The 14,311-nt window shown below is 42.0% G+C and overlaps 1 protein-coding gene across 7 annotated transcripts in view; it reads left to right on the forward strand.

Moving 5' to 3' along the window:
* Positions 1-53: 53 nt before the first annotated feature.
* Positions 54-14,311, forward strand: part of HSF2BP (heat shock transcription factor 2 binding protein) — a 30,212-nt gene continuing 15,954 nt past the window's right edge. The window contains exons 1-4 of one of the 7 annotated variants that reach the window (XM_051770902.1): positions 54-199; positions 2,211-2,361; positions 6,758-6,861; positions 10,864-11,013. In XM_051770902.1, the coding sequence (XP_051626862.1) occupies positions 164-199; positions 2,211-2,361; positions 6,758-6,861; positions 10,864-11,013 (441 nt within the window). In that variant the 5' untranslated portion in view covers positions 54-163. Of the gene's footprint in view, positions 200-2,210; positions 2,362-6,757; positions 6,862-9,790; positions 10,736-10,863; positions 11,014-14,311 lie in introns of those variants that run through there. The other 6 variants (XM_051770904.1, XM_051770906.1, XM_051770907.1 and 3 more) reach the window with 6 other exon arrangements.

The following is a 14,311-nucleotide window of genomic DNA, read 5'->3' on the forward strand; positions in this document are numbered from 1 at the left end:
CGGAGCCTGGCTGGAGACCACGCCCAGCCCACACCCCGACCCCGCCCACTAAGTGCGAAGCGGGTGTGGCCACGGCGCGGCCCGTCCCGCCCTCAGTCCGTCCCTCCCTCAGTCCCTCCCGCCCCCCGCAGGCCGCTCTGTCCCCGCTGTCGCCTCTGTCGCGATGTGGCGCTGCGCCGGCCTCGCTGGCGACGCGCAGGTATCGCGAGCGGCCCGCCCGGAGCATGGGGCTGAGCCCGGCCCGGAGTTCGCTGTGGGGTGTCCCGATGAGGGGTTTGTGGCGTCCTGGGCCTTGCGGGGCCCTGAGGGGCCGCGGGGAGAGGGGAGCGCGGTGAGGGCTGTGGAGCGGTGCCAGTGGCACCCTGGGGTGGCGGGGGGTGAGTGGAGAAAGGGCTGGCAGCGATTCCATGCCGGGTATTCATCGCCAGCTGGGATCTGTTCAGATCCCACTGCCAGGTGGGGAAAGGGGATTCCCTTCCCTGTTCAGATCCCACTGCCAGACAGGGAAGGGGGATTCCCTTCACCGGATTCACACCACGCAGGTTGTGACCTCAGGTGCGTAACTGGGTGGCTTGGCCCTCGTGGAAGAGCTCTGAGAGGACTGGAGTCAAATCTACATCCAGGCACCTGTGTTACTGTAAGAACTGGGCACAAAACTCTCCCGTTGTCTGTGTTTGCTTTTAACACGCACTTGTAGTGCAGGGAGATGCTGAGTAGCTGCTTAAGCAGAGAAAATAAAACTTGTCCATTGTAGCTGCAGCACTGCAAAGATGTTTGCTTACAGTGGGAACTGAAAATCAGAATATTCTCCTTGCCATATATTTCATATGTCCATCCCAGTACTTCACAATGTATTTTGTCTGAGTTTAGCTGTTGCAAGTGAACAGAGCTACTTCTATGCTTTCAAGCACAAAATTGTGCTCCCTAATTCCGAGCAGTACTGAATTGTCTCTGTCCTTCCTGGTTGCTGACATGCAGATGGTTTTCCTCTATAAAGTCCCGTTGCCATGTGCTTATTCCATGCTTTCATGAGACATAAATGAGTTGCATTTTTCTTGGGTCACGTCACGTGGTTGTGCTTGACAGTACTCCCTTTGCCACAGGCACTTCCTAAGTGCAGCTTAGAGCATGTCATTCCAGCTGAAAGCAAAGTCTTCCATATTTTCATTGCAGTTTTGATATCTCTGAATCAGGAAAGGTGGGACCGACCTGTTGTGAACCAAAACTGTCTGGCTTTGAAAGAGAGCTGGGAAAGAAATAGAGTAGGAAGCAAAACTGAAAGGAAAAGTTTAACCTCAGGAAGTAGGGAAGCAGAAAGACAGAATTATAGGGAATGGTTGGAAAGGATGACCTCCGTTTGTCTAATTCTCAATCAAGTACAAAACAGTACTAAGATATGTTATAATCTTGCTTTGTGAAAGCTTATGTGATTGATGTTCTAGTCAAAACACGTTAAAACCTATTTTATGTCAGTGTATGTGGCAGCCTTTTTAAGATCCAGCGGTGTGCATGTGCATGTACATCAGAATTTAGGAGTTTTTTGGTACAAAAATTGCTCTGTAACTTTAAGATTAACACACATTCCATTGGAATATGGAATTAAAATTATTTTAAAGCAATAGCTTGGCAGAAGAGGAAACCGGTAAACATTTTCTGTCTTGCCTCAGGTTTAAATTATTTATGTGGGATTGGGTTGCAAATAATTTTTGCTCTTCACAGAAGCTAAATTCATTTGACAGAGTGCAATTTCCTCCGGAAGAGTTGTTGTAATTTAGGACTGAGGATCTTGCAAATATTTGAATTAATTAAAAAACTGAGTTATCATATTTTGCAACAGTTGTGAAACAACAGCTTGGCACATGCATGGCTGCTCACGTTTTAAAATGTCTATGTGTTAATTTTTGCAGCACTCTGGGGTGCATTGCACACATTTTGGGTGAAGAAACAGACACAGAGAGGTAATATGACTTACTTTAGGCCAGAATGGCAAAAATTAGATTACAGCAAAGGGTCCATCTCAAAGACTTTTGGGTTTAATTACTGGACTATTCTCTTTTAAAAGGTTATGAATTTCTGAAATTTTGTCACACAGAGGAATATTTTTGTCACAGAAAAAATATTCAAGCAGAAAAGCACCGCAAGGCTGTAACAGCGTCTCTGTTTGGTTCTCGGTTTCTTTGTTTTTGTTTTGTTTTGATGTTTTGTTTCAGAAGGCTGAGACCAAAGAGGAATTTGTTAAAGTTAGAAGAAGGGATTTGGAAAGGCTGACAACTGAGGTTATGCAACTGCGGGATTTCTTACCCAAAATAGTGAATGGAGATATCCTGGGGACACTCCAGAAACTGGATGCTATTGAATCAAGTGAGTAGTACCATGTTACAGTCTCTTACAGTTTCTGCCCAAGCTACTTAGAACAAACTGCTGTACCCCTACAAATAGTTGTAGAGTTTGTGGAGTTATTCCAGATTAAACTCTGCTGTCCAGTGGCTGCTTCAGCAAATTAATGTGTTTGTAGTGAAGGAAATTACAGACTGCATTAGAAATAATCAGACATGTCAAATTAATCTTTAAAAATATTTTATTGCGGGTAAAAGCATACTTAGTTGAGGCTGTAAGGGGAGCTGTATCAGGAAAGAAATGTTTTCTGTTTGAGAGAAGGTGAAAGCATGCTAGTTTTCAAAAAGTTACTTTGCACAGAAAAATAAAAACTTAAAATGATGGTAAATAGCAGTGGATAAAAAGTTAAAGGAAGAGAACGTCATTGTATTTGGCCTATCTTGTTTTTTAGTGTGCATATTTTTATTACTATAAATATTATTAATTAAAAAAAAGTTGAAGACTATAATAAAAGTGTTTTTACTGCTGTCTGCACAAGCAGTTTCTCAGTGTTATGTTTCTCTGTGCATTAATTTTTTAACAATTACACCATTCCTAACATGCCATCAGGACCAAATTGGAGTCAGCTCCATCCCTGGCCTGTGGCTTCCATGCAGCTGTACAATTCAGCTGTTATCCTAGGAGTTGGTTTTGCCTGAAAAGACACAGGACAAGCAGTGAGACAGATTACATGGAGTGTTGTCTCTTCTAGAATATCAAGTGATAAATGGAAAATTAGTTTGCTACAGCTAGTTAGGAAAGAGTAAGATAGAGCCCCCAGGCCTGTTTCTGACCAAGTAACATTGGGGCAGAGCTTCCAGCTGTCTCAATGATCCACATTTTGGAAAGATTCTTCCGTGCCATCAAATCCTAACAAAGATGGGAAGGCTGCACCACCTCTCCTACTGATAGTTGACATGTCATCCATGTCACAAGCAGAGATGTAGGATCTGGAAATGTTCTTTTTGTGGTGTTGCAAGGCATCAAGACCTTGTTTCCAGTTGCATTAAGTGTTCAGGATCCTCAACTAAGTCAGATCCTTCTTTTAACTGCTTATTTCTCTCACTGGTCCTTCTTACACTCCTTGTGCCAAACATGAAGGAGACACTGTCAGGGTCTTCAAGCAGCAGGTTTGTGGAATCAACATGGGGATTTTAAGACTTCCTTAAATGTTCTGCTGTCTGGCCAGCATTCTCTGGGTCCTCGGGGGGAGGACCTGAGGCTGAGTCAGCCTTTGAACTCTACAGAGTATATTGTCACAGCAGAGTTTTCTCTTGCAGTTAATGAGGTCATTTAATATTTGTTCAGGCTCTGGCCATTGTTTGCCCCTGCAGCTGGACAAGTCAAGTGGTGATTTTTGCTGCTCCAATCTGCTCCTACCTCTGCATCATGCCATAAGACAAAAGCAGGCTTTGGAGCATACAGATCACAAAAGGCTGGATATAAGAGGGACACAAGCAGCCTTCACTCTCAGAATGGTGCTATTTATTACATACAGTCTCTTGGTGTGGCATGTGAAGCTTGCAGGAGTCCTGGCAGCTCCTGGAGATGTTTTTCATGTTGTTCTTGCAGAAGCCTAATGTGTGATTTGTACATCTCTCCACAGATTTTGATCAGCTGTTGCAGTTTTCTAAGCACTGTAAACACAAAGTTCCTCCTCTTCTTGCAAAGTCTCATGTTCCTCAAGAACTACAGATTATAGTCAGAGACTTTCAACACCTCTGGCCCATTTGGTTGTGACACAGATGGAGTTTGAATAGCTTGAAGAAACCTTGAGATCTTTGCATGTTTTACTGGTGTGTCTGGGTCAGTAGGATACCCATTTCCTATCGGAGCTTCCCTTGAGTGGTGTCTGAGATCTGAGCTGGCAGTGCTTGGTGCAGCCAGCACCTACTTTTCAGGCTGGTGTCAGGGTCTTCATTAAGGCTTTTGTCAGGGTAATTGTTCATTTAGAAAAAAAAAGGGTGTGTTTTGTTCTGGCTACCCTCCTCAGGGAGAGTGTTTGGCTCCAGGAAACTTAGAAAAACCAGTTCCAAAAATCTTTCTTTGTTATGTTTAGTGGAACATAAGGATGGTGCCAAAGTCTTTCCAGTGGTTCCCAGCGGCAGGGTGAGGAGCAATGGCCATAAACTAAAACACAAGAAGTTTCTACCTCAACATGAGGAAGAAGTTTTTTGGAGGGTGTCACAGAGCACTGGAACAGGTTTTCCAGGGAGCTGGTGGAGTCTCCCTCTCTGGAGACATTCCAAACGCACCTGGACATGTTCCTGTGTCACCTGCTCCAGGTCACCCTGCCTTGGCAGGGGATTAAGCTGGATGGTCTCCTGAGGAACCTTCCAACCCTGACTATTCTGTGATTCTGTGAACTCAGTCCACCAGGGAAGTGTTAAAAATAGCATTTAACCTAGATCCAGCTTTTGGATCAGAAGAATTGGAATTCCATCACTTGTCAGCATTCATCCTAATTGTACTATGTTCTCCACGTCCCAGAGCTTTGAGATTCGATCTCTGGTCCAGAAAATCTCTTGCATGGATGAGAATGAGTCTACTTCACACCTGAAATGTGGCCTCCTCTTCTTTCTTGTGCCCAATGTCTTGTTCTACTGTTGAGTCTCTGTCTGTCTCAGGAGCAAATGCCACTTCTTCCCAGAGCTTGATTTACCACTGCAATGGCAAAGTTACATATTTCCTCTTTGTGTAAGAATTCCATTTCTTATTTGTTTGCTCACCCAAGCTGATAGTGAAAGCTGCTCCTTTCTCTTCAGAGCAAAGGTGCAGCTGGGAGGGCTGACTGGGCATAGTAGGGGAGTTTCCAGGAATGAGGCACAGACAAGTAGGGCTCTTTTCAGCAGCTTCCAGTATTATCCTTCTTTCTTCCTTCGACATAAAACATCACGATACCTTAGAGGATGTTGACATATCCTTTTTTATCTGAAGGACTTTTAAAAATAAAGGTTACATTGTGTTAACACTCAGTAGTTAATATTGTTCCCCTTCTGGCTCAGGTTTTGTTCCAGGACCTTTTAAGTGTGACAGCGAAGGATGTGGCACCTTTGTATGTCTTCTGGCTGGATTCAGGTTGGATTCCATCCTCTCAAAGGCTGGAAGTGATTCTTCTCTTTCAGGAGAGCTTGTTTCGTTGAAGGGACAAGAGACTTTTACTGGATGTACCTGACCAGAATAAACAGGTTCTTGGCTGCTATGGATAAGCAGGTTCACTCAGGCTCAAGACATCTTTCTGTCAGCTACTTAAGACTCACACCCAAATAGTCAGAGGTGAATGGGACACACACTTTTTGGATAATTTTTTAGTGATGTTGTCTTTTTATGATTTTTGGTAACTACATTAAAAAATATTGACCACGTGTAAGGGGAAGTATGTGAAGCATTAAGCCATAGACCAAACTGTCAAGATCAAGTGTATGGTGCTCAAAATGGGCTGTAACTTGTTCTTTTCTTTTTAAGCTAACCAAAATTACAATAGGTGCTTTTTGGACATTACTTTTTGGAACTACTTAAGCGTATTTCCTTTATTGCAGTATAAATACTAATCATCCAGGACTATGGGATTTAAAGTAAAATACAATACACAACTATTGTTAAAAATATCCCTCAAAGTGATTTTTTTTTAAAACTGGCACCATGATGGTGAAATAGACTTTTAACTTGATTTCTCTTCACTATAATAAAGTGTCTAAATTGGAATGTATTTCTGATAATGTAAAAAAATTAACTTTTTTAAGAGAATCATAAATTCTGCTTATAACTGACATAAAGTTTAAATAGTTTATAAAATCACGGAACAGTTTGTGTTGGAAAGGATCTTAAAAATCATCCAGTTCCAACCCTCTGCTGTGGGCAGGGACATCTTTCAGTAGAATAGGTTACTTATAATACTTCATAAACATTAATTTAAAATATTTTGAAGAGTTGCATTTCATTCTTACTGTTTATAGAAGTTTTATGTTATATATTGAAACACACACTTTTGAATGATCTTGGTATTTTTCTTAGGTTTTCAGTATACTCACTGAATTGAGTGAAATTCCACCCGCTGAATTTTCATGAAAACCATCATTAAAACAAAGCAGAAAAATTAGTAAATTCTAACAAACCTTATCAGCACGCTGTATTTTACAGCTGGATGTGATTCTTTCAGTCTCTCCCAATTTTATATCAGAAACATGTTCATTTACTTGCTCAGAAGTGTTGTGATGTGGCAAATCGTGAGATCCCGGTTTAGCCACGGGGAGGTGATCTCGCACAAGCAAACAGCCACAGCACCTCGGGAAAGCTGCACTTGGTGGATTCTCTTTTCCTTAGTGCAGCCCCCTTGGTCATAACGTGTCACTTCGTTTATCTTGATTTTATCCTGTCACAGACCTGGAGAAAAAGGAGGAGGAAGTTCAGCAGCTGAGAATGGATTGTGAACACTTCAAAGCCCGTCTGGAAACGGCCCAGGCAGATTGCATGAGAGAGAAGAAGGTAGATTTGCTGCCATAATATTGGTATCTCTGTGCTTGAGTTTTAATGATAAAAGCAGTAATGATTGCTCTTCAGACTGAGGATTTATTCTGTGACATGAACATGAAAAGCAGTCTGGGATTTCTATCCATATAGTCAGGTGGTGAGGAAATTATGAACCTGAAAGTTCATAGCTGATGGCTTTTTCCCCTTTTGGTATTTCCAAGCAAAAGAGTCAGTATTGTACCTAGGCAAAATACAGTGGGATGCAGTCCCAAAAAGTAGTCAAAGTGTACAAACAGAGGAACCACTGAGGTACAAAACTCCTGTGTACCTGCATGAGTCTCTCACAGTCCATACTACGTGGGGTGTGGTTGTATGGGGTCAAAACACAGGTTCTTGGCAGGGTTTGTTTTGGTGTATGTGACATTAAAAACCAAGCATTTGGTTTATACGAACACGCCGAAGTAAAATGTTGGGTATTTGGGAAGGTTGTGGTATAGCTGGTATGAAAATGTACTTCACAGAATCAGTTCTTTTGACTTTAATGTAACTATAATGTATTTTCAAAGAGGACAATAGAAGATAATTTAAGCAATGCAATGTACAGAATGAAACCAGCCTCTCTTTGGCTTTCTGTGAGCTATGCACCCTTTTTTTTTGGTGTTAGTAGTCTTTCTCAGTGCACATATTGATCCAATTGCCATGTACATCTGCGAATCAAAGAGCAATTACAGGGCTCCTTTTGCTCTGTCAATATTGTATTTAGTGATTATGAGAGAGGAGATTCTGAACAATGAAGGAATAACAAAGACAGTGACTTCTCTGATTGTGGGTCTTCTGTGAAGCAATCGGGGTTCAAATGGGTGTCTATGAGAATCAGTGGTGATTATTTGCTGCAAAAGTTCATTTCCTTGGAGCCATCTTCAGCAGAAGCTGGTGTTGTTGGAGTTCTACAGCTGAGATTGCACAGAGATAGATGAATCTGCAGAAATTATTTCATTTTTGAAAAGGAATAAATGCAGAGTTTGGATGTATAGTTTTAGTGAACTTCTGCATGGAGAAGCCATTCTGGAATGAAGTTTGGTATGATGGAATAGTTGTCTGTCTGGATATTCCTTCAAAGCAGGGGTAGCTATTGCAGTTCAGCAATAGATACACAATTTTGCTGTGCACCCACATCCTCAGTTGTGTAACCATCCAGGGCAAAATCCCTGTAAGATTTACTGTTGCTGCTTTAGATATTAATGAAGTGGGTCCCACCCATTAATCTTGTTAACACTACAAAATAAACGGCAGGTGGTTTGGGTTTGTGTTTTCTTTTGGATGAGTTTTACTTAAAGCATGGATAGAGTAGTTGTTTTGGTGTTCCTGATCAAAGCTCTTCATGTCTTTGCTGTTGTGCAGTATAGCATTTAGACAATGGGTTGTTATATGCCAGGAAGGTATGAGCAGATTGTGCTTATGATGTGAAGTCCTTTAGCTCTTCAGGTTACAAGAAGATGGTGTGTGTATATATGTGATTTTTAGTCCTGTTAATCACTTGCCTGGTGTTTTTCATTTGGTTGCTGTTCTGCTATAGGCATCCTTCCATAAAGTTTCTGAATTATTTCCTAAATATTTATCTTCTGAAGGAAAAGGAATGATTCACTGAAACAAACATAAAGTAAATGCATTTTCTGGTTGAGCAGTGTCCTTTTCTGAGACCATCATAAATCAACATTTTTGCCTTCCAAAATGTCTGTGCAGAGCTGGATCACTGATCAGGGAGTTGCTGTGCTTTCTGAACCTGAGCAAAACTTGAAGTGCACATGTTATTCTTGGGTGATGTCTTCTTTGTCTGTCCTTTTGTAGTTCCATACTTGGGCACTGCTGTGTTCTTGTGCCTTGACCCTTTCCTGAAGATGGTGGTGTTGCACAGCACAGGGATTGGGTTGTGCTGTGAACTCTCAGGAGTGTTGCTTCCAGTTGGTTATTTGCTTTTGCAGGCTCTGTTTATTTTCCTGGCTCTTGAATGTACTATTTTGTTTCCCTTGCCTCACATCTTTGTTCTGTTGCTGGTTTTGATCTATTAAAAATTCTGGCATTTCTTGTGCTGGCTTTACGTCCTTGTTGGGGGATCTAGCTTTGGTATTTACTGGGTTTTATGTCTTACTATTCACTGTTAGCATCCAAATGCAAAATGCAAATAAAATGTATTAAAGATACATTTTCTAAGAAAAAGACAGTGTGGGAAAGACAGGGAGAATATAGGGATTAGGTAGGAAGATGCCTGTGGACATTTTGTTGATTCATATGGTTGCAGAAAAGCTGATAGGCCTGGCAATGAGTCATGTAAAAGACAGAATTTGGCCAATTTACTTAAAAACGATCAAAATATTAAGAAATAAGATACTTTTCCTGGGAGACTGTGCCTTTGAAATCACCAGCAAGTGTCAGTCTTTTGCATGTGTTAATCTGTAAGGTGAAAGGGACTCCAGAGAGTAAATATGCACAGAAATCTACTCGATAAATTTAATTTGAACTTTACAAATCCTCGCCTGCGTGTTCCATTAGCAGCACGATAAAGCAGCACAAATCAGGCTGTCAGGTGTGATCAGGGGGCTCAGCAGGTAATTGCTGACAGACAGAGAACAGGCAGCTTTGTGCTGGTTGATATCACATTACAAACATTTTCAGGTGAGTTTGCTTTTCTGTTCTTTCCAAACCCTCTCACAAACCATTGAGGTGAACCCCCAAAATTACAAGACAACGATTTTAAAATCTTGATGACAATATATGGTTGAAAGTCTTGTTTTGTTTAGGTGCTTTCAAAGTCTACACAGAAAAGATTCCTTCTCATTTCTCACATCCTGATATCCAAACACGCTGGGGAGGCTGGGCTGAGGAAGGTGTTTTCCCTGGTGAATCTGAAAATCCCATGTCTGTAAAGTGGGCAGAGTAAGATCCTTCTGTTCTTTTGATGTTGTGTGATCTGCAAATCTCTCCCTCTTTCTTTCTTTCTCTCTTCTAATATGTGAATTAGCATAATTTTTCTTGACTGGCCTTTGTCTTTCCATGCAGCACTGTCTAATACCACCCTACTTGGAGATAGCAGGGAGCTCCCACCCACCCTGAGAAACCACAGACTGCAGAATCCCTGCCTGGCTCTCCCTGTCTGTGCTGGCTCTAAGCTGAGAAGTGCAGCAGCTTCACTACCCCTGTGGCAGTTGGTTGGAAGGCAGTGAGACCTGGAATCATACCCGGTCTCAGGATACTCTTCCAGCCAGCTTCTCATGTGATTGGGAAAAAGTACTGCCAAATTGAAACACTTAGGTGATGATAGAATCATAAAATCACAGAATGGTTTGGGTTGCAAGGGACCTTTAAGATCATTCAGTTCCAGTCCTCTTGCCTTGGGCAGGGACACCTTCCTCTAGACCAGTGGCTCAGAGCCCCATCCAACCTGATGGATGCACAGTGGTGCCTCAGCTTTCTTGATATGAAAGGCTCTCCAAACTTCAAACCTTAGATATGTTTTTCCAGGGACTCTGTGTTACTTTGCTGATCAGGAATATGCCAATAGAAAAAATTTGGAGGAGACAACAGTATTTGTCCTAGATATCTAGCCATATTGGCTAAAGGAATTTTGAAAAACAGAGCAACCCTCCCTTCCTGTCAGATGTTTCCAGTATCTCTTGTAAGGTATCAGGGAAGACTGTCCCCTGATGCTGAAATCCCCTCTCTCCTGAGGAGACATGGAGCTGTTTGCTCAGGAGGAGATGACTCTCCTATCAGGCTTCTCTGGGTGCCACTCAGTCTCAGGGGGTCACTTGGTTTGACCTTGTGGACAGGCTTCTGGTTACTGTCAGCCTCCACAATGTCCTGGCTGCTTAGACACAGCTCAGGGGAGAAGGTACGTGTCTGCCACTGCTCTGGGTGTCCCTCCATTTCAGATATGGCCATGATGTCTTGTTCTGTCCCTTAGACTGGAAACTTGTGGCTGATAGGAAGTGCAACCAAAATTTCCTTGTGCTATTCCAGGAGAAACTGGACCTGCGGCAGCAGCTGAATGAGGCCAAGCAGCAGCTCCTGCAGCAGGCAGAGTATTGCACAGAGATGGGGGCTGCTGTTTGCACCTTGCTGTGGGGGGTGTCCAGCAACGAGGAGGCTGTGAAAACCATTCTAGGAGGAGTAAGTATGGCAGGTGAATGCTGACCCCTGGTAATGCTGTCAGGCCTTTAAAATAAGGACCTTGCTGGGTGTCACACTTTCAGGATATGTTTCAGAAACTCTTTGGACAGCAAGAATGTTTTCTGGTTTGCATGTTCATCCATTCTCATTTAAGAATTTTTGGAGTTATGAAGTGTTATGAATAAATGCAGTAATTAATTCTCACATTTCCAAACAAGGGTTGTCTGTTTTCCACCACACACAGTTAAACTGGAAGCAAGGCTACAGCCAGCACAATGTAAATATCTTCACGAGCTAACAGAAGGAGAAAATAATTCCTGGGCATATGCAGGAGTTTCCATGCCTGTAGGGAGCTTGGAGGAGCTATTTCCATGGAAGGAAGACAGATCCATCGATTCTCAACTTACTTTAAGTGTTTGTGCTGCCTTAATACTTGCATAACTCTTGGAAATTTAAGAGAGCCTTGCTGCTAGGGGATCTGATTAAATCTTCATTGTTAAATCTGGACAGGTAGATTATTTAAAAAAAAACAAAAAAACCCAACCCAAACCCCAAAACAACAACAGTTGATGACAGTGGTAATATTACAACTAACACAGTTTCACTGCCAAGTGGAGCTGATGGAATTAGGAGGGATCAGAGGAACAAGCCTGATAAAAATACGATTTTCATTCCTGACACAGCCAACATGAGAAGGAATTGCTGTATTTAATCTGAGTGAACTGAAGCCACAATTTCTTCTGGCTTGATTTTTCAGTAGCATGGTGAGCAGCTGAGTGAATAGGATTAGTTCATTATAGTAAGTTGTAAAGTAGTGTGTTTGTAAGAGGTATTCTAATTTGGATGCACCAAAATACAATTACAACAATACTGGACATTAGAAAGCTGTACAATGATGCCTTTTGGTGATAACTTCTGGTGAGTCAAGATCCAAGCAGCAGCAGTAACTAAGGAAAAAAAGTCTCCTAAAACACTATATAAAGCAGATAAATTTTACAACAAAAGGCAGGTTGTTGAAAGCATTCTTAGGTATTAAAATTCAGTAGAATTAGGTAAAAACAAAACTGTTACCTGAAGATTTGTATAAATATAAAAAGCATAACTTTGAAGATGCAATACTTTGGGGTTTAGGTTGGTTTGAAATGCAAAATAGTTCTCCTGTAGTCAGTTCCAGCAAACATTAGAGCTCGTTGAACTGCTGTACTTCTGGTGAAGCTCATGGCAACCTTTTCTGGGCTTCGTTTTCTTGTGATGGTGCACATAACGTGGTAAAAAACAAGCCTGGGTTTGCAACAAGACTACTAGGAAAACATAAATGGATTGTGTGGCATTGTGTCAGCCACAGATTATAACTGGCAATGAGTCAGGTCATTAAAAGATGATGGGAAATTTGTCATACAGAGTTTTTGATTTGGGTTATTTTGGGACAAGTTTCACAGCCTGTAGCATCTTCCCCCTCCCCTGAGAAGGTGCCATGAACTACAGAAAAGGATGAGAATACCAAGAGTGCTTTAAAATGGATGCTGATGTTTAAGTGCGTCGGGAAGGTGGCATCAGTTCAGAATCATTTCATGCCTTAGGGAACAATGCCCAAGCTTTTTTTTTGGTATTTGGAGCAATACAGAAGTAGGTCTTTCTTACAGTCCTGTAATGCAAATGGACTGAAATGGTGTCAGTGATCAGTACACCATTTGTGTCCATATGGGCTGGGAAAATCAAAACTCAGGCAGCAGATTTGAAATGTGACACAACTAAGTTTTCAAGGCACTGGGGGCCGTTTCTGCCCATGTGTAATGTTCCTAGAGAGAACTTGAAGAAACATCCAGAGAAGCAGCATGAGAGAGAGTTCTCAAGGTTTCCTACCTGCATGTGCCAAAAAAGTAGTAAATTAATTCCCATGACATTGTTTTAGATGTCATTCAAAAAGCTTCAACCAGATATGACGAGGTTCTCGCAGGGAAATGCAGCCTGAAGGTTTGATTTCAGAATGACACTAAGGCTTGCTTCAGCTTGAGAGATCTGGGATTCTACAAGGTGTTCTGCTACCTCAGTTGTCTGCTGTGGTGACAAATGACTTTATGGTGGCAATTTCTCATATTAACTGATGGTTTCATGCAGCAGTTACATGGACAGCAAAGGGTTCATGCACCATCTGAGCTCAAGCACCTTCATGGCTGCTCTCAGAACCACCCTTATCTCAATGTCTGTGGGTGAGACATTCTTCAGTCTCATGAAAATACTGTCAAGCTAATAAGACACTGTGCAGAGTATGCAGCGTTTGCTATTTATAAACCTGATGGGTCTGTGCTGCAGCTCCTTGGACCTCAGCACTAGTGAAGTAATGGCTGTTTGGACAAGAGGTTCAGCAGAGACGACACCAGTGGCACCTCAGGAGATCAGCAGAGAAGGTTTTCCTTGTTTTCTGTGCAAAATAACAACTACTCAGTGTGCTTACTACTCTCTTATGTTCCCGTGTGAATATATATTTTCATAGTAGGCTCTCTTCATTTCCTCTTGCACCTTCTGCTTATTGAACTGTGGTCACTGCTTGTGTTAAAATTACCATCTTTGAGGTGTGGTGTCCATATAAGTATAAAAACTACATCCAGCACATGCAGAAATGCAGTTGTTTCCATCCTCTTTGCCCATGATCCCTTCATTGCTGTTATTCTGGGACCACAGCATCACTTCAGAAGATACTGAGTGTTGGCTGAGCCTGCTTTTTGTGCCCTGTTCCTCCTGGAGTCACCCCACAGCAACTGAATGTCTTTGATGTGGTGAATGTGCAGCAGGGGAGGAATAAATAAATGTTATCAGTAGCTTTGCATGTATTGTGAAAGCAGTAATTTTGAAAAGGTATTAAAATTTTCACTGGCTTTAGAAAAAGGAATAAACGTTCAGGCATTTCCTGAACTGTTCCACTGGATCACTGCTGGAAATGACTAAGAGTTTCAGCTGTTTCATGAAACAAATGGAAAAATTAATAAGGACACTGGGAAACCCAGCATTATAGGCTCTCTACTACACTGTTTTGGTTATGAAAACCTTCATACTCTGTGTGAAGTAGTGTTCCAACAATGTTTTACTGGTCAGAATTACCAATAAACAGAAACAGATCTTTTCATCCTTCTTTCTGGACTCTGTCTGCACCTCTGGCCAAGCTCTTTGACCTGCCATGAGCTTTGTACCAAGTGGCTGCTTCCTCAGCTGAGACATGGAAATGAAGCAGTATTCCAGCTGAGAGGAAAAGACTGTAACACAACTACAGCCTGTACTCCTGTTTGTGTGCTCCTGTTTG

This window comes from Manacus candei, unplaced genomic scaffold (assembly GCF_025592945.1).
Source record: "Manacus candei isolate 608988 ecotype Guabito, Panama unplaced genomic scaffold, ASM2559294v1 h1tg000126l, whole genome shotgun sequence".
NCBI classification, from domain to species: Eukaryota; Metazoa; Chordata; class Aves; order Passeriformes; family Pipridae; genus Manacus; species Manacus candei.